The sequence below is a fragment of the Chiloscyllium plagiosum genome, chromosome 6 (assembly GCF_004010195.1).
Source record: "Chiloscyllium plagiosum isolate BGI_BamShark_2017 chromosome 6, ASM401019v2, whole genome shotgun sequence".
Taxonomy (NCBI): Eukaryota; Metazoa; Chordata; class Chondrichthyes; order Orectolobiformes; family Hemiscylliidae; genus Chiloscyllium; species Chiloscyllium plagiosum.
The window spans coordinates 102780246-102807943 of record NC_057715.1 but is presented as its reverse complement, the minus strand read 5'-3'; the positions used below and the strand labels follow the sequence as shown (position 1 = coordinate 102807943).

The 27698-nt window shown below is 41.6% G+C and overlaps 1 protein-coding gene across 3 annotated transcripts in view; it reads left to right on the top strand.

Annotated features, from left to right (window-relative positions):
- Positions 1–27698, top strand: part of oca2 (oculocutaneous albinism II) — a 526553-nt gene that overhangs the window by 226704 nt on the left and 272151 nt on the right. For all 3 annotated transcript variants that reach the window (XM_043692287.1, XM_043692289.1, XM_043692288.1), the window contains exons 11-13: positions 5067–5132; positions 11294–11350; positions 26391–26515. In XM_043692287.1, coding sequence (XP_043548222.1) covers positions 5067–5132; positions 11294–11350; positions 26391–26515 — 248 coding nt within the window. The remainder of the gene's footprint in view (positions 1–5066; positions 5133–11293; positions 11351–26390; positions 26516–27698) is intronic.

The window sequence follows — 27698 nt, the reverse complement described above, 5'->3', positions numbered from 1 at the left end:
TGGCTTGTCCTTACCACCCTTCTTAAACAGTGGCACCACATTAGCCAACCTCCAGTCTTCCGGCACCTCACCTGTGACTATCAATGATACAAATATCTCAGCAAGAGGCCCAGCAATCACTTCTCTAGCTTCCCACAGAGTTCTCGGGTACACCTGATCAGGTCCTGATGATTTATCCACTTTTATGCATTTCAAGACGTCCAGCACTTCCTCCTCTGTAAAAGGAACATTTTGCAAGATGTCACCATCTATTTCCCTACAGTCTATATCTTCCATATTCTTTTCCACTGTAAATACTGATGCAAAATACTCATTTAGTATCTCCCCTATTTTCTGCAGCTCCACACAAAGATCGCCTTGCTGATCTTTTAGGGACCTTATTCTCTCCCTCGTTACCCTTTTGCCCTTAATGTATTTGTAAAAACTCTTTGGATTCTACATAATTCTATTTGCCAAAGCTATCTCATGTCCCCTTTTTTCCCTCTTAAGTATACTCCTACTTCCTTTATACTCTTTTCAGAATTCACTCGATCTATCCTGCCTATACCTTACATATGCTTCCTTCTTTTTCTTAACCAAACCCTCAATTTCTTTAGTCATCCAGCATTCCCTATACCTACCAGCCTTTCCTTTCACCCTAACAAGAATATATTTTCTCTGGATTCTCGTTATCTCATTTCTGAAGGCTTCCCATTTTCCAACCATCCCTTTACCTGCGAACATCTGCCTCCAATCATCTTTCGAAAGGTTTTGCCTAATACCGTCAAAATTGGCCTTTCTCCAATTTAGAACTTCAATTTTTAGATCTGATCTATCCTTTTCCATCATTATTTTAAATCTAATAGAAGTAATGTCACTGGCCCCAAAGTGATCCACCACTGACACCTCAGTCACCTGCCCTGCCTTATTTCCCAAGAGTAAATCAAGTTTTGCACCTTCTCTAGTAGGTACATCCACACACTGAACCAGAAAATTGTCTTGTACACATTTAACAAATTCCTCTCCACCTAACCCCTTAACACTATGGCAGTCCCGGTCGATGTTTGGAAAGTTAAATTGTTCTCACCTCATTGTGTGCTGACACTAGCTCCATCTGAACCTTTTCTCTTGGCAATTTGTGTAACCGGTAGTTTGCCATTGCCTTCCACTCCCGGGGAGTGGATGAAGAGGCAGGTCCCAAGTCCATTTTGATCAGAATGAAATTCAAACCTGTGGTATTGGTGCTATTCTGAACTGAACACTGGACACCTAAGCCAATTGTACTAACTGGCTTTTGCATCAGTGCTTACTGTGGAAAACAACATGGAAGATATAGAATGTAGGGAAATCGATGGTGACACCTTGAAAAATGTCCATATTACAGAGAAGGAAGTACTGGATGTCTTGAAATGCATAAAAGTGGATAAATCCCCAGGACCTGATCAGGTGTACCCGAGAACTCTGTGGGAAGCTAGAGAAGTGATTGCTGGGCCTTTTGCTGAGATATTTGTATAGTCACAGGTAAGGTGCCGGAAGACTTGAGGTTGGCTAATGTGGTGCTACTGTTTAAGAAAGGTGGTAAGGACAAGCCAGGGAAATATAGACCAGTGAGCCTGACATCAGTGGTGGGCAAGTTGTTGGAGGGAATCCTGAGGGACAGGATGTACATGTATTTGAAAAGTCAAGGACTGATTTGGGATACTCAACATGGTTTTGTGCGTGGGAAATCATTTCCCACAAACTTGATTGAGTTCTCTGAAGAAGTAACAAAGAGGATTGGTGAGGGCAGAGTGATCTATATGGACTTCAGTAGGGCGTTTGATAAGGTTCCCCACGAGACACTAGTTAGCAAGGTTAGATCTAATGGAATACAGGGAGAACTAGCCATTTGGATACAGAACTGGTTCAAAGGTAGAAGACAGAGGGTGGTAGTGGAGGGTTGTTTTTCAGACTGGAGGCCTGTGACCAGTGGAGTGCCATAGGGATCGGCGCTGGTTCCACTACTTTTCATCATTTACATAATGGAAGGACGTTGTGAAACTTGAAAGGGTTCAGAAAAGATTTACAAGGATGTTGCCAGGTTTGGAGGATTTGAACTACAGGGAGAGTTTGAATAGGTTGGGGCTGTTTTCCCTGGAGCGTTGGAGGCAGAGGGGTGACATTATAGATTTTATAAAGTCATGAGGGGCATGGATAGGTAAATAGTCTAGGTCTTTTCCCTGAGGAGGGGGAGTTGAGAACTGGAGGGCATAGGTTTAGAGTGAGAGGGGAATGATATAAAAGTGATCTAAGGAGCAACTTTTTCACACAGAAGGTGGTACGTGTATGGAATGAGTTGCCAGAGGAAGTGATGGAGGCTGGTACAATTACAGCATTTAAAAGGCATTTGGATGGGCATATGAATAGGAAGGGTTTGGAGAGATATGGGCTGGGTGCTGGCAGGTGGGACTAGATTGGGTTGGGATATCTGGTTGGCATGGATGAATTGGACCGAAGGGTCTGTTTCCATGCTGTACATCTCTATGACTCTATGTCATTGAATGAAATTAGGTTAAATGTGGGCAAATGTTGTAACTTCCATCTAATGTCCTCGCTGGTCTTTTAATAAGGACAATGTCTAACTTAAACATGATTTAGCAATGCATAAAGCGATAATATTATCCCAGGTGAAAATTCTGCATACAAGTGAATGGTACCTGCAAATAGTAGTTGTAGTACACTTACTGATTTTTGAAATTCTGGAGTACTATTCTGTGTCTGTGTACCCTTTTTTCCAACCTGCAGAAATGTGTTCAGATTAAAGAGCAGTTTGCTCAATATGTTTGAGCCAGACAAGGAATATTTCGATATCGTGACTCTCACTAGAATATATAAAATTCCATTGGGGGGGGGTGACAGGGTAAATGCTAAAAAGAAGTTCCCAATCATGGGAGAGTCTGGGGGCACTTGGCCCCTTGAGCCCACTCAGGCATTTGATAGGAGCACGGCTGATTCAATATTCCTCCTGTCTACTTTCCTGCCCTTTCTTCATCACCTTTATTTCCCACCTCTTCAAAAATCTATCTCAGCCTTAAATATACACTAGGACTCTGCCCCTACAGCTCTCTGTGGCAACATAACCCTCAGAGAAGAAATTTCACTTCAGTTCGGTTTTGATCTGGTGCCCCTTTATTGTGAGACTCTGCCCTCCAGTCTCAGACTCTCCCAGGAAGGGAAACCTCTTCTCAGCATTTACTGCTTAAGCATTTTACATTATTGCCACTTAAGAATTTTACACATTTCATTGAGATCATCTCTCATTCTTCTAAATTCTAATGAGTCCCAACCTGTTTAGCCTTTGCTGATAAGACAATCCTTCCATACCAGGGATCATCGTAATGAACCTTCTCTGAATGTCTCCAGGGAAATAATATTTTTTCTTAGATAAGGGGACCAAAACTGCGACAGTACTCCCGAAGTGGTCTCACCACTTTGTACAATTACAGTAAGATTTCCCTACTCTTATACTCCAACCCCATGTAAATAAGGCCAACATTCCAGTAGCTTTCCTGATTACCTGTTGCACCTATGTGCTCACATTCTGTGTTTCCCGTGTGCCTACCCCCAAGTCTCTTTGTGTTACAACTTACTGCAGTATTCTACATTGAAGGAATACTCTTGCTCCATCTTTTATGCTTTTCACAAGTGCCATAAAATCATAGAATCACTACAGTGTGGAAACAGGCCATTTGGCCCAACAAGTCTACACCGACCCTCCGAAGAGTAACCCACCCAGACCCATTCCTCTACCCTATTACTCTACATTTACCCCTGACTAATGCACCTAATGTACACACCCCTGAACATTATGGGTAGTTTAGCATCGCCAATCCACCTAACTCTCACACATCTTTGGATTGTGGGAGGAAACCGGAGCACCTGGAGAAACCCACGCAGACGTGGCGAGAATGTGCAAACTCCACATAGACAGTCACTTGAGGCTGGAATCAAGCCTGGGTCCCAGGCTCTATGAGGCAGCAGTGCTAACCACTGAGCCACCATGCCGCCCCATGGCAAGATTCTCACTAGGTAGTGACAAAATGACCCTTCTCCACCATGTTCAGACCTATCTTTGCACGGGGCATCTTCAGAATGCACCACGGGAAATTAGAACAAGTGCTCCATTTCCATTGGATATCTGTAGAGTGGTAAGTTTCTATGGGAACGGCTCATGGTGAAGTGGGACGGAAATCGAGCGTGAGGGATGTCTTAGGAAGATAATTCATAAGGCACCTTTGTTAAGATAGGGTGAGAAATCTTGCAAGGCCTTGTGGTGAAAACACTCTCAAAACTCCGCTCAGACGTAGCCAAAAAGACACAAGATTTTGTGCTCTGTTTCTCTCTCCGCAGATGCTGCCAAAGCTGCTGGGTTTATGGAGCACTTGTTCTAATTTCCAAATTCCAGCATCTGCAGTGCTTTGTTTCATTCGGGGAGTGGGATAAATTGGATCATACCCTACAATGTATCTGGCATTAACCTGACCAACTAAATAGGCTGTGTGGTTTTATGCTTGTCTGACTCAGTCATGTGGAAGGTGGGAATTCAGTCCAGCCTTTGTCTATATTTTGGAGGGTTTCTGCCAAATCTGCCGCCTTTCCATTTGTCAGCACTAACACAACTGAACATGAAAGCTTTATCTGACAAGCCTGACTTGGTTTTAGCAAATTATGGCTTTGACTTTGGTGTTTTATAATGGAAAAATGGAAAGGTTGACTTGCACCTGAGAAAAATGGGAAAACAGAAGAAGTCAAAAATCACATGACACCGGGTTATAGTCCAACACGTTTATTTGAAACTGCAAGCTTTTGGAGCCCCCACTCCTTCCTCAGGCTCTCACCCCCTGCCTGAGGAAGGACCGGGTCTCTGGAAGTTTGTGGTTTCAAATAAACCTGTTGGACCAGTGGTGATGTGATATTTGACTTTGTCCTCCCCAGACCAACACTGGCACCTCGAGATCAAAACAAAAGAAAGTAGAGGCCATGCTATAAATTAAAATTGTTGGCTAGAGCCATGAGATTAACTGTGAGTGTTATATTTTTGATTGCAGAGGCCAAGCATGGCTACAGTCGTGGAATGGATTGATTACGAAACACTGGCATTATTGTTTGGAATGGTAATTAAAGTCATTTTAACTGGGACTGTCTTATTCATGCATACATAGTTTGATCGCTTTTAAAATGTTATCTCTTTCAAGCAGTTTAACTGTGGAGCAGAATTTATTTCTTAACCTTAATCTCACCACCTGCCAGCTTTGCAAAACATTTCAGCAATTGAGTGACACGTTGGTGGCAGAATTTGGTTCTGTTTTGGCTGAGTAAGACCAGAATTTGCAAACTCGTGGGCTTCACTCTCAGAAAGTGCGATGTGAGTTCTCAGGTGTTGCAAGGCATTTTCTTTACATCGAAAACAGGAAACATCCAAAAGTTCAGAGTGTAGCTCTTGGAGTTCTGAAGTTCATTGCGACAATCTAGCACTTTTCAAGGGTTCTGGGTAACTTCTGTTCAACCGTCCCTTTCGATTATGAATGACCTTGGGTGTTATTTTTTTAGATGTGTTTAATCATTTATTGGGATGGGCATTGACTGAGTTTTCGCTCAAGCACATGTACAGAAGCACTTATTGAAAGTGTTGGGTTAACTTTGGAGATGGATGCTTGCAAACTTTCAATCTGTAAATAAACTTTGTGAGGATTGCCTCTGATACTATTCTTCACCAACCAGCTTTCCGGAAAATGTCGAGTTATAGTCCAACTGGTTTATGTGAAATTGCAAGTTTTCGGAGCTCAGTTCCTTCCTCAAGCTCAGGAAGCTTACAATTCCAAGTAAACCTATTGGACTATAACCTGGTGTCATTTGATTTTTGACCTTGTCCACCGCTGTCCAACTCCAGCATCTCCACATCATTTCTGGAATATGACACCAGTCACAACAAGAAGAGAAATGTTGCTTGTGGTGGTAGCTTCTGTGCTGGTAATAATTCAGGGTGCACTCAGAATCAACTAATGGGGGATGGCCAATTTTTTTTGTGTTTTTGTTCATTCATGGGATGTGGGGATTTGGGGTGGCAAGGTGGCTTAGTGGTTAGCACTGCTGCCTTACAGCACCAGGGACATGGGCTCAATTCCAGCCTCGGGCGACTGTCTATGTGGATTTTGCACATTCTCCCCGTGCCTGCTCTGGTTTCCTCCCACGATCCAAAGATGTGGAGGTTAGGGGAATTGGCCATGCTAGCGTTAGCTGCATTAGTCAGAGGGAAATGGGTCTGTGTGGGTTACTCTTTGGAGGGTCAGTGTGGACTTGTTGGGCCAAGGGCCTGTTTCTATATTGTAGGGAATCTAATCTAATCTTAATGTCTTGAAACTGAATGGCTTGCTAGACCATTTCAGAGGGCAGTTAAGAGCCAAACACATTGTAGTAGGTCTGGAGTTGCATATAGGCCAGAGCAGGTAAGCATGGCAGATTTCCTTCTCTAAAGGATATTCATGAATCAGATGGGCAGTTACAACAATCAATGGTTACATGGCCATCATTAGACTGGCTTTTAATTCCAAATCTCTTATTTTACCAACTGCCACGCAAATCTCCAGAACATGAGCCTGGTGCTCTGGATTACTATTTCAGGCATTACCTCCATGCACTGCCTGTGCAAATCTAAGGACACAGCCCCTCAGGCCTTGACACCAAGGGTTTGTAATCATGCTTGTGCGCGTTGACTTTTATTAACAGCTGATTCTCAACAACACATCAGTTTTAACTTTCTGCTGTTTGAGTTCAAATCCTCCCGTAACCTCACCCGTCCCAATCTCTGTAAATTCTTTCGCCTTTAATATGTTGTGGGGCTCTGTGTTGGTTGAAATCTGGCCTCTTCATTGCCCCTGAGTCCAGCTGTGATGGTTTTAAACTCAGGCCTCTCTGCCTCACTTTCTTTCTCTAAGTCACTCCTCAAAACCTCTGAGCAAGTTTTTGGGCACCTGGCGCAGTAGCTCTCCATGTAGCTCCATGCCAACATCTGGTCCGTTACCACTTTGCAAATGACCATGTTGCCTTTTTCTCACGTTAAAGATGTCAAATGAATAGAAATTACCATTACTTTTGTGCACTGCATTAGCATTAGCATATTTGTTGGAAATGCTTTGCTTCATTTTTTAAAACAGAGCTGTTATTTTAAGTGGGTCCCTTTCTTCCTTAAATTAAAAGTCGAAGGGTGCTCACACAAATGCACTTTTGTTTGCTGCAAAAGAACAATGGGACCTGCAGCCATTAGGATTTATGTCCACAGAACAGCAAAAAATGGTCACTGAAGAAATTAACTTCACCATAGCTCAAACTGACAGTAATTTCCTGAAGATTCAATGCAAATGGAGGTTTGTTTTGAAACATTTGTTTAATGAAACGCAAGCAGATTACTGCATGTTCTGGTGGAATGTGTCGGAATAGTTCATTGTGCCAGTCCTACTCTGCCTTTTACAGACCTCTGTTGCTACTTTATTAGCCCAATTCCTGAGCATTGGCTACAGATTCAATTCTCTGATTTTGCAATTTACCTTAAACTTAAGGCCTGTAGGCAAAATAATCAGTAAGCATACTTTGTGTCTCCTTTTGTGGATGAACACTGGTTGGTAGACCCTTTAATGAAATGTCAGTTAAAGAGAATTGATTTGTTCCTGTCTCTTATCAAAAATATAATCATCCAACTTAACTATTAAATGTCAGATTCTACCAACAGTGACAAAGCAATTCTGTAACCATGATATTATTGAGCAGGATAAACAACCAATCACACCAAAGAATTTTAACAGACAGAAAAGCAGAAAGGCCATTCATTACTACTTTCTAAACGGTGAGAAAATTCGTAAAGCCAAAGTACAGAGGGATCTGGGAGTGCTAGTTGAGGATTCTCTGATAAAAAACATGCAGGTTGAGTCCGTGATTAAGAAAGCAATGTTGTCAATTATCTCAAAAGGATTGGAATATAAAAGGCTGTACAAATTGAGTTACTTCCACTCTTGTGTGTGCACATGTCATCCTGGTGCTGGTTCTCATAGATTCCAAAACATTAGTTAAGACCATAAGACATAGGAGCGGATGTAAGGCCATTCGGCCCATCGAGTCCACTCCGCCATTCAATCATGGCTGATGGGCATTTCAACTCCATTTACCCGCATTCTCCCCGTAGCCCTAAATTCTTAGTATCACAAGGAATTAAGGGCTACGGGGAGAATGCGGGTAAGTGGAGTTGAAATGCCCATCAGCCATGATTGAATGGCGGAGTGGACTCGATGGGCCGAATGGCCTTACTTCCGCTCCTATGTCTTATGGTCTTATTAGTCTTCCTTATTTTTAACATTTTCTAGACAGCAAGTTCAAGTTTGGGACTTACACTTGGGATTAACTTAAGTGCTGAAGTATCATAAGGGAGCTTCTAAAAAATATTCTTGAGCATTTTAAAAATCAAGTTTCTTTGACTGTAAAGATAACAAATGAAATTCTGGAGGCACAAAATCAGTTTTTCAGGATCAGAGCACCTCTGCAATAATAATAATTATGAATCGAGAATGCGGTGCTGGAAAAGCGCAGCAGGTCAGGCAGCATCTGAGCATATGAGCAAGGTACACTGTTAGGAACATATTTACAGTTCACTCAGTAAAATGCAAGGCCTTGTAGAGAGAATAATTGTGTACAAGTGAAAGTTTGAATCATTTCAGTGATTTCTGACTGATTTTGATCAGCAGCAGCATTGATAACACAGCCTGTGGGAGCAGGCATGACTAACCACCACATCTGGACTTCCACTCTAACTGCACTTAGGTGCTGATGTCAGAAGTTGCTCCAAGTTTCGCTGTTGGAATGATGGTGAACATTGACAATTTTGCCATCATTGCAACTGTACAATCTGTACCAATATATCTAAAAGAATACTAAAGTCAAATTACCCAGTCTGTTTACAAAGCTGCAGCGAGCTGTCATATTAATGGATTACTTGTCGTCTTAAACAAGATTAGTGTAATTGGAACAGGAAATTGTAGCATTCATCATACTGACTTTGAAATTGAATCTTGTACAAATGCTTTCTTCACCATATTAACTCCTCTTGAATATTTAGAATGTTCATTCACAAATAATGTTTTCAAAATAAACCTCATTCTCTGTGAGTATTCCAGCATTGGTGCTAACTTAAGATATCTCACTATAAAGCCCATATACTCCATGTTTATAAATCCCATTTTTCATTATGATAGAAATATAGGATTATTAGTAGGATATCTGGCCTATTCTATAATTCTGTTAAATCTAGGCTGAACAACATCTCAACTCTACTTCACCACTTTGTTTCATACCTTTAATGCCTGAAGATGCCTTGGTATTGGCTCTGAGGGGCTCAGTCTAAATGCCAGGCTGTGACCCTTTGTTCTTCCAGAAGGGTGTTTGACTGGTTGCTGTCTCTGGGAGTTACTGGTATTGAACATAGGGATGTCATTTTTCCACACTGGTGTAACACTGCTGTTGCAGAACAGCCGTTGACTGTAAAACCTTTGCATTGCCATTTGTACAGATAATAGGCAGATTAATATTTTAGGTATAGTCTCTTTATCCATCATTAGTTTATCTACCCTTCCCCAGTTCACCAGCTTAAAACCAAATACATTTCCAACTGATTGAGGTTTGATGTCTCATCTGATAGAAGGGTTTATTAAAAAGTTCAGCAACCCCTCAGTAATGCAATAAAGTTTCAGTCTTGGAACTTGACCCTCTGACGTTTCTGATTGAGAGACCAAATTGCCCATGATCAGTCAACCACAGCTGATGCTAACATGCAAGTCCTATATATGCAAGGGGACAAAAGTAAAAATTAAGTATAGCACTGACCATAAGCCAGGTGCTCGCAAATTAATGTTCAATGCCTTTGGACAAAGTTACTTTCCATTTCATGGCATAACTATTCCATGGTTACGCAAATGGTATTCCCCACTAAGAGGATGCTGCCGTCAGTGCAGAAATGTAGTCTGCCCACTGTGCAATTTAGCAGCATCATGTATGAAGTTCAGTGCCAGTGTGATAGGAGACAGTGAGGACTGCAGATGCTAGAGAGTCAGATTCGATAAAGTGTGGCACTCAAAATAGCACAGCAAGTCAGGCAGCATCCGAGGAGCAATAGAGTCAACATTTTGGGCAGGACCTTTCATCAGGACTTCATCAGTGCTAGTGTGATGTCAAGTACATAAGCTGTATGTCCCAAAGATTGGCTGATGGAATGAAACAACAGTCTCTTCAGTTGTAGGCAGATTCGGAGACAGACTGTGCTCTCCCAGTCATGCTTACAAAACACAATTAAAACGTCTGCTGTTCAACGTGATTGGGCAGCACTGAAAAATCCTGAGTTTGCTAATAGCTATATGAACAACCAACTTCAGCTAACCATTCAAGATTGGAACATGATTCATTTGAGATTGCTAGAAGCAATGTACATTCATATGCAGGGGCCTTTCACTGCAAACTAGAGGAATATGCAAACAGATATTGTGTCTTTTCCAATTATCCAGGAGCCTGGGTAGCATATACTCCTGATACTTTGTCCATCCTGGGTCAATCAGTCAATTTGCCAACCAATCAGCAGCCTTTTGTTGTGCGTTATAAATTACTGTGATTGTTTGAAATTTGGCAGTTCTGCATTTGTCCAGATGAGTTAAGATTAGGGTTAGGGCTAAGACAAAACATTCTGGCAACATGCCCCCCTTTTCAGCAATGTTCAAGTTATTTTCCATATAATTTTTAACATGATCTTTTATCTCATAGTAGATGTTAACATCCCTTTAAAAAGGACTTAGATTATCACCTTCTGCCATCAGCAGCTCTTGCTTTTATGCCCACGTAATCTATTCAAAAGGAAAGTCAGGAACTGGTGAGTGCAGAAATGAGAAATCCCAACCAAAGTGATTTTATGTCAATGTGAGCACAGAATGATTTCTGCACTTCACGTCCTGATGGAATAGTGTACAGGTCACTGTGCCTTTCCACCTTCAAACACAGTATGAGAACTACTGTTAGTTAAAACCAGACAGATGGGATTACTGTGCATTAAAAAGCATTCTGGCTCTCTCTCAGTTATTTTCAGCTCCCATTTTCTGTACCTGTACCTGCTAGTCAACGCTTTACAAATTAGGAAAAAAAATGACCTCAGAGAAAAATTGCAAGAAATATGAGTAAAAATGTAGAATCGAAAGACAAATGATGAAACCAATGTTCTTTCACTCATTGTGCTATCTTTTTTTTAAAGATGATTTTGGTGGCAATATTTTCAGAAACTGGCTTTTTCGATTACTGCGCTGTCAAGGTGAGTGAGACAAGTGTTATTTCCTTCAGCTCTGATATGAAAAGCTGAGAGATAGTCTGGGGGGGCTGCCCATTTCATTATTTAGCTTGAGCTTTCTACTGTTGAGGAATTATTAAACACAACCAGAGAAACAAAGAGAGGAATTTTAAGTCTCCTTTCTGGTTCCATACGCCCCCACCACCCCAGGCAGAAAAGTTAGTTGGAGCCGGGGGTGGTGGGGGAGGTCGGCACGGTGGCTCAGTGGCTAGCACTGCTGCCTCACAGCGCCAGGGACCCGGGTTCAATTCCCGCCATGGGCAACTGTCTGTGTGGAGTTTGCACATTCTCCCCGTGTCTGCGTGGGTTTCCTCCGGGTGCTCCAGTTTCCTCCCACAGTCCAAAGATGTGCAAGTTAGGTGAATTGGCCACACTAAATTGCCCATAGTGTTAGGTGAAGGGGTAAATGTAGGTTGCTCTTTGGAGGGTTGGTGTGGACTCGTTGGGCCGAAGGGCCTGTTTCCACACTGTAAGTAATTTAAATACGAAACATCTGAATTCTGCTTCCAAAGCAGTCCCAACAAGCCCACACCTGATTTAAAAAAGATGGGTCAGCTGAATCAACAATAAATCCTCTGTCACAAGGTGATTGAAATCTTGTAATGAGTCTGCATGCGACACATTAAACCATTATTTTAATATTAACCTTGGAGAGCTCTTATGGCGCAGTGGTAGTGTCCTTACCTCTGGATAGGGCAATCCAAGTTCAAGTCCCGCCTGCTTCAGAAGTGTGTAATAACATCTCTGAACAGTTTGATTGGAAAATATTACCCTCTCCCACCTTCACATCAGATTCACTCCCTCATCGAGGAAAATAAATAGGGCATATATATAAAAGCAAATTAACCTTGGCCAGCAGCAGAACTTTCCAGGCCTCAGAAAATCTGTCGTCTAAAAGGAGGCAAGGATTGCTTGTTCCCATGGGGTAAATGCCTTTCCCGCTGAATCCGGTTTACTTATTTCACCGACCACTGCCTCACCCCGACCCCACCACCCAGAGCACCAATTCCATCCCCACTCCTGCCCACAACACCTCACCTATCCTCTGGCCCTGACACTGTCCCCTACCTACCCACCCCCCACCCCACCATAATCCATCAATCACAGCAGCAGCTACCTACTCTCATAACTCCTCTAATCTCGGTGAACCTTACAATCTGCCCACGACCTCTGTCAAGCTCCTCATTACTCTTCCGATCTCCTGTGAGGCTTTCCATCTAAATCTGACACCAGACCGTTCCTGACCTCCTTACCCTGATGGTTGTCAGAACCCATTCCATCATCGCCCTCTGCTCTACCCTCCCTCGATACAGATCCTGACTTTCCGCCTCCCTATTCCTCCGCTTCCCTGATGACCCAGAGCCATAGACTGTTCTCTCCCCTGCTACCCACTCCCAAGGACCTATGCCCACCTCTCCAGAAGCCTCTTTGCTCCCAGAGACCTCTTTGCAGTTGGAAAGTGGAGGCAAAAGGTCAACTTCTTCCATTAAGTTCATCAGGATCATTGAGAAGCCTCCTCTTCCCATTCTTCCAGTGGGAAACCAGTTTCCTTGTTCCCTTCATGAGTTAGTATCCAGCCCAAAGAATGGAAATCAGTTTTTAAAAGGATGCCCTTCCTAGATAGTCTTTGTTTACTAATGCAGTATTGTTTCCACAAAAGCTCATAATCGAAATACAAGTGATTTAGGCAGTAAACTTGTGCATCTTCACTGCAAAAATTGGTTATTAGAGTGATACAATTAGTGAGTTCAGGTCTAGTGGACCTGAATATTTACAAAAACTAACTAAAATATGTTTGGTTATCTGCAGAAGATTATTCTAATTTATTACTTGTAACATGTTAATGTGCATGAATAGACATTCAAATGTGCTTTACTTGCCTACACGTTATTTCTCAGTCCATTGTGATGAAGGGTCTGAAAGTAATTCTGCACCAATCAGCTTTTTGCGTGACATATGTATATACAGTCAAGACAAATGCTTGAGAAAAGCCTAATTGTAATGTGTCAGGAAAATTAATTCAGGAACAAGAGAAATGAAGAAGAAAGAATTGTGAAATGGACATAGAGTCAAGCTTCATTGAGAGCAAAGGTAATGATGCAACACCAAATTCAAAGCGAGCATAGGAAGAATTTATGAATAGTATTTGTCTATATGTTTTTGAAGTGAGTTTGGCTATATTTGAATAGCACTTGGAATTCAGAAGTTAATCAATTCTGTGCGAGCTGTGTGTCATTAATTGGAGACAACTTTAAATGACAATGCATTGGAAACATTGCTTTGTAATGGGTGTTAAGTGCTTGGTAAGGAACTGTCCATCGGATGAAAACTGTAGGTTGCAGGAGGTTTGTAACTCAGGGTGGGAATTCTTAGTTGTAGAACTGTAGTAATTGCCACTGACAATGCCTTGACCTGCATTTGTATAGTACCTTCGGCATTCCCAGGATACCCTAAAACACTTTACATTTCAAACGTCAGTCATTGTTGAAATTGCTAGAAAGTATGTATGAAACACAGCAGCTAATTTGTCAACAGCAAGGTATCAAAACTGCCCGTGGAATAATGACCACATGAGCAAGGGGCAGAGGGAAGTAGGGAGAGAACAGCAGCAAGAGGAATGGGGGACAAGAGCATCGAGAGAGTGGTAAGGATGCAGAGGAGAATTGAGGCACATTGGGTAGTGTGGTAATTTGGGAGTAGAACATGTCTTTGGTCACAGCTTGTTTGATTTCTCTTAGCTGGTTGCCCACAAGTGGGGTTGGGTCTGTGAACCCCAATTTGAAAAACTACTCACTTGGATTACCAGCTCAAACTTGGGTGTGCAGCCCGAACCAAGGCAGTGACCCACAATGCTGCAAACACATGATTATTGAATCTATTGCAATCATCTGAGGACTGTTATAGCAGAGAAATTAACGTCTGTACTTATGATTGCAGAAAGAAAGCATGATATACGCATGAAATATCCATCCACTGTCACAGCGGTTTCTGATCTTTGATTTATTTTTCTGAATTTCTTATCACATTAAGGTGGAGTCCACCAGTCACGGGTTTGCATACCTAAAGCACCTTCCAAACTCTTACTCCTGTGTGCACTGTTCTTTTGGAGAATTTTAGAATTCCTCTGGTGTGAAACAGGCCATTTGGCCCATCCAGTCCACACCGACTCTCCGAAGAGCATCCCCCTCAGACCCAACTCCGACCCTATCCCTTAGCTCTGCATTTCCCATGGCTAACACACCTAGCCTACACATCTCTAGACACTCGGCAATTTACTATGGCCAATCCACCTAACCTGCACATCTTTGGACTGCAGGAGGAAATTGGAGCACTCAGAGGAAAACCCATGCAAACACAGGGAGAATGTGCAAACACCACATAGACAGTCACCTGAGATGGGAATCGAACCCAGGTCCCTGGTGCTGTAAATAAGCAGTTCTAGCCACTGAGCCACCATGTCGCTCCAAGTGTTCTACTTCTCTTCAAGATTTTGCTGTGGAATTGTCTCAAAAGCCAGATAGGATTTCACCTTGCGATATTTGCCTAAAAATAAAGAACTGCAGAGGATCGAGATCTAAAATAGAGACAGAAAAAGCAACAGAGGCTGCGGGGAAGGGATGTATTGAAAATAGGGGGGCAATGTTTATGCTTTGAAGTTGTTGATCACTGAAGTGTTGAGTCCTACAGGCTGAAACATTTGTGCTTTAGTCTTCAGGACTTGGCACTAAGTTCAGTGACTTCAGAGAATGAAGTTTACCCCCCTCTCCCTCCCCCACAGCCCTTCCCCAACCCAGTGTCTTGTTTCGTATGGGTTTGTTCTCAGCAGAGCTGAACTATTTTTAACTACAGAGGAATCTCGATTATTCAAAGGACACGGGCGGGGAGTATTTTGCTCAGTTAACCGAATGCCAGATAATCAATGCTGGACAACATAGTCATCCGCACATCAGGATCTCGCTTGGATCATCCGAAATTCGGTTAATCGAATGCCGGATAATCGAGGTTCCTCTATATTCACATTTACCCTTAGCATATAGTTTGCAACTATCATCACTCCTCTACTGTCATGGACACTCCCTGTGTTTTACTCTGGACATCCTCACCATCTGTTTCACTCAGTCCTCCTCCCCCTTTGTCAACAGCGTAAAAGCATCATTTTCTAGTCCCCTTTAGTTCCGAAGAACAAACAGGAGATAAAGAATCAGACCAAATACGAAATGTTTAGGTTGACAAACTACAACTCGTGAAGTTCCACAGGGATCAGTGTTAGGGCCTCAGTTATTTTCAATGTATGTTACTCGCTTGCATAAAGGCACTGACTGCATTGCAGTCGAATTTGCTGACATTGCAAATATAGCTCGGAAAGCAAGGTTTGAGGAGGAGCCAACGACTGCAAAGAGATTATAGATTGAGACGTGAGAAGGAGTGTAATCTTCTTTGGTAAGTGGAGTACAATATTATTTAAATGGAACAAGATTGCAGAATGCTGTACAGAGGGAGTTGGGTGTCAATGAACAAAATGTTAGCATGCAGGTATACAGATGAGTGGGAACGCAAATAAAATGTTGGAATAAAAACAAAATATTGCTGAGGTGGAGATCTGAAATAAAACAGAAAATTCGAGGGAAACCCAGAAGGCTGGGTAACATCTCTGGAGAGAACAACAGGGTTAATGTTTTGAGACCAAAATGACTTATTTGACGCACAAAGAAATAGGATATTGGCCTCTGTTGCAAATGGCCTGAAGTTTAAAATTAGGCAAGTGTTGATACAACTAAGTAGGGATTGGTGAGACTGTACTTAGTATACTATATACAGTTTTGGCTTTTTAAGGAAAAAATACTTGCATTGGAAAAGAGAAGGGTCTCTAGACTGATTCGTGGGATGAAAAGATTATCCACTGAGGAAAGGGTGTGTCAATACTCATTGGACTGTAACAGAATGAGAGGTGATGCTATCAAAACAAATAAGGCCCCAAGGAGCTTTGTCAGGATAGATGCTGAGAGGATGTTTCCCTCTTATGAGTTTAGAAATAGGCAACTAGACAGTGTAAAAATCAGGGGGCTCTGAGGTGAGTCCGTGAATTTCTCTTTCACAGAGAGCACTGGAGACTGGGTCACTGGATATATCCAAGGCTGAATTGGACAGATTTTTGAGCAAGTCGAGGGTTATTGGGACACACAGAAAAAGGGACTTAAGGTTACATTCAGATCAGTCATGATCTTAACGAAAGTTTGAGCAGTGCATCAAGCTAGATCACTCACTACTTAGTCCTATTTCTCACAGTTTTGCGATAAACAGTTCCTCAGATTTCAACTCACCGTTTCCCGTAGGACCTTGAGGGATTTTGTGAGATCGATCCCAGTCTTTCCTTCTCCTCCAGTTTAAACAGAGTCCGGTTTGGAGGTCTCTCTTTATAATTCATTTTGGATTTGGAGAATCTTAAAACTGACTTTGCATTTGATTCTTCTGGAAAAAACTCACAGGAAATGCCATCCCATCTGAGCTTACCAAAACTTTCCAATGAAATATTGAACTTTTAATGGCTGATCGGAAGTGAACTATGGTAAGCCGTGCTATTTGAGTAGAAACTGAAAAGTCCCTTCCAATCTTTTGCATCATTTTCCTTTCATGAAGGAATAATTTATGCTTTTTGGTTCTTGTGCCTTAATGTTGTCAAATTAATGTTGGCCATTAAAGAATCCAAACTCGATCATTGATGGCAAAGCATAAATTGAATTAAATGCATGCTTTTAAAATTGCATTTTGCAACTCAAATGGATAGTTATGCTGAATGATAAATTAATTGAAATTTAAATTAGCTGGGGAGAGAGAGAGAATTATAAGTCAAATTTTGAAAGGGATGTTTTTATATGTAGAATTAGCTGAATAATGAAAAAGTTTGGTTTTGTGCCTGGTGAGGAAGGGAATGTGAAATGAGTATTTTCTTTGCCAAGTTGCACACTGTGCTTAACTTGCTATTAGAATGCCAAGCCTGGCCTGTGGCTCCTTGAAAGATTCAACTATGTCCAAGCATCTCTGATTGAAAAGGAGGTCAGTATAAACAATTGGGCTATCAATCGAGATACTGTCTCTCTCCTAGGGAGGATAGTGATTGAAAATCTTGCATTCTGCATAAATTGTGGCTTCTTGATCTACACTGATGGCTTACCAAAGTGCCAGGTTCAACTGTCATAGAGTCAGAGAGTCATAGAGATGTACAGCATTATCTGTACAGCATCCAGCTCATCTGTGCCAACCAGATATCCCAACCTAATCTATTCCTGTTTGCCAGCACTTGGCCCATATCCTTCTAAACCCTTCCTATTCATATATCCAGCCAGATGTAATTGTAGCAGCCTCCACCACTTCCTCTGGCAGCTCATTCCATAAACACACCACCCTCTGCATGAAAACGTTATTCCTTAGTTCCCTTTTATATCTTTCCCCTCTCACCCTAAACCTGTGCCCTCTCGCTCTGGACTCCCTGACCCTGGGGAAAAGACCTTGTCTATTTACCCTATCCATGCTCCTCATGATTTTATAAACCTCTATAAGGTCACTCTTCAGCCTCTGACACTCCAGGGAAAACAGCCCCAGCCTATTCAGCCTCTCCCTATAGCTCAAATCCTCCAATCCTGGTAACATCCTTGTACATCTTTTCTGAACCCTTTCAAGTTTCACAACATCCTTCTGATAGGAAGGAGACCAGAATTTCACGCAATATTCCTCCAGTGGCCTAACCAATATCCTGTACAGCCACAACATGATCTCCCAACTCCTGTACCCAATACTCTGACCAATAAAGGAAAGCATATCAAACACCTTCTTCACTATCCTATCTACCTGCGACTCTACTTTCACAGAGCTATGAGCCTGCACTCCAAGGTCTGTTTGTTCAGCAACACTCCCTAGGATCTTACCATTAAGTGTATACGTCCTGCTAAGATTTATTTTCCCAAAATGCAGCACCTTGTGTTTTTCAAAATTAAACTCCATCTGCCAATCCTCAGCCCATTGGCCCTTCTGATCAAGATCCCGTTGTAATCTGAGGGAACCTCCTTCGCTGTCCATCGTACCTTCAATTTTCGTATCATCTACAAACTTACTAACTATACCTCCAATGTTCATATCCAAATCATTTATATAAATGATGAAAAGTAGTGGACCCAGCACCGATCCTTATGGTACTCCACTGGCCACAGGCCTCCAGTCTGAAAAGCAACCTTCCACCACCACCCTTCTACCTTCAAGCCAGTTCTGTAGCTAGATCTTCCTGTATTCCATGAGATCTAACCTTGCTTATCAGTCTCCAAAATTCAATCAAGTGTTGTGAGACATGATTTCCCATGCACAAAGCCATGCTGACTATCCCTAATCAGTCTTGCATTTCCAAATGCATGTAAATTGTGTTCCTCAGGATTGCCTCCAACAACTTGCCCACCACTGACATCTGGCTCACCGGTCTATAGTTCCCTGGCTTTTCCTTACCACCTTTCCTAAATAGTGGTACCACGTTAGCCAACCTCCAGTCTTCCAGCACATCACCTGTGACTATCGATGATACAACTATCTCTGCAAAGGGCCCAGCAATCACTTCCCTCATTTTCCACAGAGTTTTAGGTAAACTTGATCAGGTCCTTGGGATTTTTCCACTTTTACGTGTTTCAAGACATCCAGTAGTTCCTCCTCTGTAATATGGACATTTTTCAAGATGTCACCATCTATTTCCCTACATTCTAATCTTCCATGTCCTTCTCCACAGTAAACAATGATGCAAAATGCTTGTTTAGTATCTCCCCCATCTCCTGCGGCTTCACACAAAGGCCACTTTGCTGATCTTTGAGGGGCCTTATTCTCTCCCTAGTTACCCTATTGTCCTTCATGTATTTGTAAAAACCCTTTGCATTCTCCTTCACTCTATTTGCCAAAGCTATCTCATGTCCCCTTTTTGCCCTCCTGATTTCCCTCTTAAGCATAATCTTACTGCCTTTATACTCTTCTAAGGATTCACTCAGTCTATCCTATCTATTCCTAACTGATGATTCCTTCTTTTCCTTAACCAAACCCTCAACTTCTTTAGTCATCCAGCATTCCCCGCACCTACCAGCCTTTCCTTTCACCCTAACAGAAATGTACAGTCTCTGGATTCTCATTATCTCATTTCTGAAGACTTCCCATTTTCCGGCTGTTGCTTTACCTGCCCCCAAACAGCTTTTGAAAGTTCTTGCCTAATACCATCAAAATTGCCCTTCCTCCAATTTAGACCTTCAACTGTTAGATCTGGCCAATCCTTTTCCATCACTATTTGAAAACTAATAGAATTATGGTCGCTGGCCCCAAAGTGCTCTCCCACTGACACCTCAGTCACCCGCCTGCCTTATTTCCCAAGAGTAGGTCAAGTTTTGCACCTTCTCTAGCAGGTACATTCACATACTGAATCAGAAAATTTTCTTGTACACACTTAACAAGTTTCTCTCCATCGAAACCCTTAACAATATGGCAGTCCCAGTCTATGTTTGGAAAGTTAAAATCCCCTACCATAACCCTATTATTCTTACAGATAACTGAAATCTCCTTACAAATTTGTTTCTCAATTTCCCTCTGACTTTTGGGGGGGTCTATAATACAATCCCAATAAGGTGATCATCATCCCTTTCTTATTTTTCAGTTCCACCCAAATAACTTCCCCGGATGTATTTCTGGGAATATTCTCCCTCAGTACAGCTGTAATGCTATCCCTTATTAAAAACAACACTTCCCCTCTTCTCTTGCCCCTCCCTTTATATCCTTCCTATAACATTTGTATCCTGGAACATTAAGTTGCCAGTGCTGTCCATCCCTGAGCCATGTTTCTGTAATTGCTAGATATCCCAGTCCCATGTTCCTAACCATGCCCTGAGTTCATCTGCCTTCCTGTTCAGCCTCTTGCATTGAAGTAAATGCAGTTTAATTTATCAGTCCTACCTTGTCCCTGCCTGCCCTGACTGTTTGACTTGCTCCCTTTCCCACCTGAACCAGTCTCAGATTGATCTCTTTCCTCACTATTTCCATGCTCCCCCTCACTCCCCTCCCCCACTACCCTCACTAGTTTAAATCCTCCCGAGCAGCTCTAGCAAATCTCCCTGCCAGTAGATGCTCAAAAGTTTGAAGCGTTTTGATAGTGTAAGTAAGGAGAAACTGTTTCTACTACCAATAGGGTCAGTAATCAAAGGAAACAGATTTAAGGTAGTTTAGATTAGATTAGATTAGATTAGATTACTTACAGTGTGGAAACAGGCCCTTTGGCCCAACAAGTCCACACCGACCCGCTGAAGCAGACCCAGACCCATTCCCCTACACCTAACACTACGGGCAATTTAGCATGGCCAATTCACCTAACCTGCACGTTTTTGGATTGTGGGAGGAAACCGGAGCACCCGGAGGAAACCCACGCAGATACGGGGAGAATGTGCAAACTCCATGCAGTCAGTTGCCTGAGGCGGGAACTGAGTGATGTAAGAATGAGAGGGAGTAAATGAAGAGAACTTCTTTTGATGTGGTGATCTGGCATGCACCGCCTGAAATGATTTTGCAAGCGGATTCAAAGATAACTTTCCAAAGGGAATTGAATGTCTGCTTGAAAAGAAACTAAATTCTGGGTGATGGGGAAAAGAGCAGGGGAGTAGGTCTAATTAGATAGTTCTTTCGAAGTGCTGGCACAAGCAAAATGGACTGAATGGCTTCTCTCAGGGCTATACAATTTTGTTTACGGCTTTTTTTACACAAGTTGCAATACCTCTACCTGATCTCCTTATTCAGGGAAGTGCGTAAATATGTTTGAAGTGGTTTGGAGGAGGTTTACTGGATTAATAGGTGGAATTAATGGGATACCTAATGGGGATAGGTAGGCCAGGTCGGGCATATCTCTGCTGGAATTTAGAAGAGTGAGAGGTGACCTGATTAAAATGTATAATATCCTGCATGTTGTTGACAAAGCAGTCATGGAAAGGAGGTTTTCTCTTGTGAATGCAGTTTGGGGTCGCCCACTCAGGACTGAGATGAGAAACGTTTTCATTCAAAGGGCTTTATACTTTAGACCTCTGGGCCTCAGGAGTGGTGGAGGTGAGATTATTGAGTATTTTATGAGACAGAGGCGGAGAGATTCTTAAACAAAAACCAAATGCTGGAGAAACTGTGTTCTAATGAAGGACTCGCTGGAGTTGAAACGTTAACTCTGTTTTTCTCTCTGGAGATGCTGGCAGACCTGTTGCATTTCTCCAACACTTACGGTTTTTGTTTCAGATCTCAGGCATTTGCAATTGTTTTATTTTAGTGGTTAGATTCTTGTTAGGCAAGTTTATCTGGTGCAAATGGTAATGCAGAATCAGAAACACAAATCAATCAGCCAGGATCTTGTTTAATGGCAGAGCACTCGACGGGCTGAATGGCCTATTTGTTTGCTCGTATGTAAGAGACAAAGTTTCATGTGTACCTGGATGTAATTTCTGTTGTCTGTAGAGTATTTTCAGATCAATGTCTTTTCTCTAGACTGCTGTACAATGTTTTTCTCTGCTCATTATTTCTATTCTGCCAGTTTTCCCCCTCCTATCATTGCTACAATTCCATTGGTGTTACTAATGTAGCCTAAATAATAAAATGTTGAAGAACTATTTTGTCAAGGCATTGGGTACATGGGACCCATCTACTTCTGCCCTTGCCTAATACATGGCTGGATGGAAAACACTTTTACACAAACATATATACCCTCTGCATCATTAATAAATAATTTGGAATAAGATTCTTTCGATTTCATCCTTTTAGTGCACTCAGCATTGGATTTCTCACACAAGAATCAATGAGTTTGTTAAATTTTGTTGGTAAACTAAGGATTTCAAACTATAAAGATTAAAAATGCACACTAAATTTTGTCTATCAGCAGTTCTACATTTATTGTCCATTGCATCTCATCCTACTGCGTAGAGATCAATATTTTAAGAGTTGGCAGACTGTAATGAAAGTTGAAAAATACTGATTTGTTCTCGGGAAATTGATATGGCTGAGACTCTGTACTTTTTCATTCATTTCTAGTTGTCCATTTGACTGTTTAGCTGCTGCAGTACATATCGTGATGGTATTCAGACAATGCTGTGTGGTTGGGACTTCTAGAATATTGACTTAGTGAGAGTGATTGAATGTAGGTTTATGTCAAAGTGGGGCTGGTGTGCAATTTGTTGAGAATGGTATTCCTGGGACATGTCTCTTCGTGCTATTTGGGTGGTAGCTAGAGGCACCTGTTGTTGGATGACTCCTTGACACTGCATGCTACATTAACCATCTAGTAGATCTTCTGTCACCATCCACTTTTCTGGTGAGGTTCTACAGGACCTGCTTAGACCAGTGTGATAGCAGAAAATCACTTGCTGGTCTAACAAAAAGACTTAAACATGGTGTAGTTTATTGCATGTTAAGAGCTATGAACAAGTGATGTTAATGTGTTAGAGATTGTTACAGAGGCTATTGAAGACACAGAAGGAAAGACATTCCTTTTCGACTTCCTAAGCTGTTTTTGCCCCCAAGTCTGTATGATGTCATCATCATTGTCATTGGTGTTTAAGACACTCCTTGGCATTAAACCTTTCAGAGACTAACACCACAGGAAGTGTTAATACAGTGATCTTTTGTGGGTTCCTGCTGGTCATATCTGCTGTAGTAGTGAAGAAGTGGGTGGTAATAGAGGCAATTAGCAGGCGCGACTGTTGCATCCTGGATGGTGTGAACGTATCTGAGTACTGATATGGCTGCATTCATCCTGAGAAGTGATGAGTATTTTGTCAAATTCCTGACCTCTGTCTTGTTGTTGTTGAAGCTTTGGGGAGCCAACTGAGAAGCCAACCATGACAGGGTACCCTACCGGTGATGGGCTCTTGATCCCATGTGCTAAGGTGACTGGTTCAGTTAAACGATTAATCAGTGATAAGATATTGATGGCACAACACTCACTAATTTTCATGATGTTGAAGGCTGGGGAAATGCTGTCATTGAGCTACTGTTATGTGAAAATGTAATATTCTACGTGATATGAATATTACTGGCCACTTGTTGACTGAAATCTGGATATTGTCCAACTGCTTCCGTAGGCTGCTGTGGGCTGCTTTATTACTTAACCGTATTAGAGGTAATCATTTGAAATAGTTCTCTGAACTTTCAAAGTGGTCCCTATGCTACTCAGAGACATTGATAAAGAGTTATGTTGCGACTGGGGATGCTTTGGCTTGAAATCTGTAAGTAAAAGGTAATTGCATTTAGCACTGAAGTCTGGGAAGCTTGGCCTGTGAATAATATGAGCCTGCTATCAGCAGTTAGCTTTAATTCAATTCCAATTCGTGCTTTCCAGTAATTAACACTATTACAAGAAAAGGAAAATAATCAACCAAACATGACATAATTGTAATGTCTCTAGTCATGAGACAAAGAGATGGCCAAAAGAAAAAAAAAACTGCATTTTAATTTTCTTATTTCATTTTTGTGTGTTAATTGAAACAAACGTATTCTAAAAACAGCTTCCAGAAGTTTCTGCATATTCTGGAATAGTTTCAAATTGGGACAATAACCCAGCTTTTGGTGGAGTTGGGTATCTCACAGTGCACCCCATTAGTTAGATTTTTCCACTGAACATCCAGCTTGAAAATGGTTTTGCCTGTAAGCTGCTGCTGGAATTGTAAGCTGTGAGGCTTTGCAGATCACTTTATTCCATTTTAGACCAGACAGGTTCAGTGGCATGGCCGTGGCATAGATCTAGTCATTTATAAGTAGCGTCCTGTATTTTTGCAGCAAGCATTTGGGAGGTGGTGGTAATGTTGCTGGTTTAATGATCTGGAGACTCACACTATGCCTTGGGGATTTGACTTCAAATTACATCACTGAAGAAATTTAAATTTCATCATGGCCTTGGACTTCTTAAGCTCATCTCATCCCAGTGATCAGGAAATTGTTATCAATTGTCATGAAAATCCACCTGGCTCACTGTCGTGGAAATTAAATGGACTCGACTCAACTATTAGCAAGAGCAACCAAAAAGCTTTGTTAACTTTTTTTAACCTCTGCATTGCAGAGGGACCACATGCACTTGACAGAAATGCCTTGTGCAAGGGCCCTGAGCATAATTCAGATACTCGTCTTATACTGTTTCTTATCACACTCTCAAGGGCAAAGACTGGGAAAACTCAAGTTATTATTCTCTCATCCCCTGGTCTCGGACATGACAGTTCTTCTGTTTTTCTTTGCTCAACTCTGAAATCAACTGCTCACAAGGCCAGTTTGAATGTTTACAAAGTTCCGCAGAGACAAGCTGTCCCTTGGCTGCAGACTTCAGCAAAGTTGCAAAGTGTCAGAAAGTTTTAAATTTAGTAAAGCATTGTCTTTCAGATTTCGGAGTAAATGGATTTCAGAGTAAATGTTAATTTTGTTAATTTTCCATTACACTCACTAACATCCTTTCTAGAAAAGGAAATCTGCTGTTTTTACTCAGTCTGGCTTATATGTGACTCTAGACCCACAGCAATATGGTTGACTCTAAAGTGACCTGTGAAATGGCCTAGTAAACTACTCAGTGCAAGGGTAATTAAGAAAAGGCAATAAACGACGGTCATGTCAATGATGGACATATTCTCTGAAAGAGAAAAAGAAAAATGTTGCATTTTTATGAAACTTGTAGTTTTATGGTGATTTAGAATGCATGGGGTGTCTCCACCTCACCACAAATTGCTGGCACATTTACCCATTAATAAAATGGAGAATATTAATAAATTTTATTATTACTTTGACAGCAAGATCTGGACCAATATGAATGAGTTATCAGTGAGGCACGTTACACCTAATTAGTATTATGGACCAGACCAAACCACCTCAATATATATTAAGAAGCTAGCCTAAACCTTAAGATTTTATTTTAAAAGCAAGTGCCAGGCACTGCATTCCAGACGCAATTCGATTGGTCAAACTACCAGGCTTGAAGCAACGCAAACTATACTCATACACCTGATGAAGGAGCAGCGCTTCGAAAGCTAGTGCTTCCAAATAAACGTGTTGCAATATAACCTGGTGGTGTGATTTTTAACTTTATTCATACAGTTTTTGTTAAAAATACAACAAAAGAAAGAAGAAATTGGAATAAAAACTCTATTGGAAAACTTAACAGAGTAATAGCTTATTCAACTACTAAACAGGAACTCTTCCGATTAATAACATCCCCAAAAGACACCCTTGGCATAAGCAAATTCAGTAAACTAGATTGTCTCACATGTAATTCTAGCAGCAGGAATACAACCCCCAGCTTTTAGCTGTAACTGAGAGAAGAAAATTAGCTTCCACATCCATCTTCAAGACCGCACAGCTGCTCCAAGTGAAAAACTAAAACTAAACATTCTGGTTCTGTGACCCAACCCATTCAGAACTGCTTCTATTGTTCCAACATTTAGAAAAAAAACCCCAAGACCTTACAAACCATTTAGTGGCTCTGAGTAGGCTGCTCAGCACCTCTCTCTCACCCTTTCTTTCAAACAAAACAGGACAAAATACACTTCGCAAAGCCATAGTATTGTCACATTAGAAGCTGTTATAGATCACACAGTAGCTGTTATCTGTTGACCATGCAGTCCTGTATTCTTTTGGTCATTGGACGTGCATTGGTGTTATTGTCTTACCTCACATGTATCCAGAAAGAGCCATATTGCCAGTTTGCTGCTGTAATTTTCATCTGTGTCAGGTCACATGAAAAGTTTAACAAAACTTGTTATTCGTATTGCATCCTACTTTCTTAGAAAATAAGTAATTATGTATGTTGTTCTACAAATTGCTACTGACAAAGACTTTTCTATGCATTTGCAAAATCACTGAAGAACATATTCTGAAAATTAGTTCATTGAAATATAATAATTCATATACATTACAGGGACATTAAAGACAGCACCCTTTTATGGTTCTACAGTGCTGTAAATAAGGAGAATATTTTGTTATTTTCCAGGCTTACCAACTGTCTAGAGGAAGAATCTGGACCATGATCGTCATTCTGTGCCTCATTGCTGCCATTCTGTCAGCTTTCTTGGACAATGTCACCACAATGCTTATCTTCACACCAGTAACCATAAGGTACTTGTTCTGTGCTGTAGTGAAATTTCTTCACTGCTGTAGCTATATTTGTCTATTCTCCGGAGGGGGGAAATGGAGGGGTTGGTGTGGGGCATGGATTTGAGGAGTCGATTGAAGTTTGAATTGGTTAAACAAAAAAAAACTCAAAGATTTGCAAATGCTGGAAACCAGAAACAAAAACAGAAGTTGCTAGAAAAGCTCAGCAGGTCTGGCAGCATCTGTGGAGTGACACAGTGTTAATGTTTTAGGTGGGGTAGGGGGAGTGGAGAGGAATAAACGGTGGGTGAAGATGGAGCCCAGAGAGAGAGAGAAAAACAGTTGGGCAGATAAAGGAATGGTTAAAGGCCAGCCTGGGAGAATGAATAGCTGCTAATGGGGTCATGGGTCGCAGACAATGGGTTGTTTGTGCAAGCAGCCCATCTGATGACAAGGCCTGGTGTGTGGAGGTTGGAGTAAGGACTTGGGAGAAGGTGCTCAGGTCCAACAATTATTGTACTCTACTCAAGTAGTTCTGAAGAAGTGTCACTGCACCCTATACTGCTTCCCCAAAACACACCCTTGGCATAAGCAAATTCAGTAAACTAGATTGTCTCACATGTAATTCTAGCAGCAGGAAGGGGGCTTGGCCCTTCCAAGCAAATTAATAACAATTAGCTCTAATGTGGCAACCTAACACCAAAAATCAGTCCTTTTTTCCCCATATCCCTTCATATCTTGGTGAATAGGAAGCTACCAGTTTCAGATTTACATTTAACAATTGATGTACCATCAATATTGTTTGTGAAAGAGAATTCTAAAGGTCTATCATTGTTTACCCACATTCCTGACCCAACCACCTTTCACCCTCTTGCTTATCAAGCATCTATCTACCCAACCTTAAAAATATGTAGAGACTTTGTATCCACCACCTTTGAAGAAGGGTTCCAAAGCCCCTAATTAGCAAAGTCTCACCCATTTCTGTTTTAAACACACAGGTGCTGATTTTTAAATCGTGACCTCAGTCCTAAATTCTTCCAAAAGAGCAAGCATCTTTTCCATATACCCCTGTAAAGGCTCCTCAGGATCTGATTTCAATCAGGCTTCCAAACTTCAATAGAGACAAATCTAGCTGTTCATATCACAGTTCTCTTTCCTCATAGCATAACATCTCCATTCCAGGTATTAGTCTGATAAATCTTCTCTG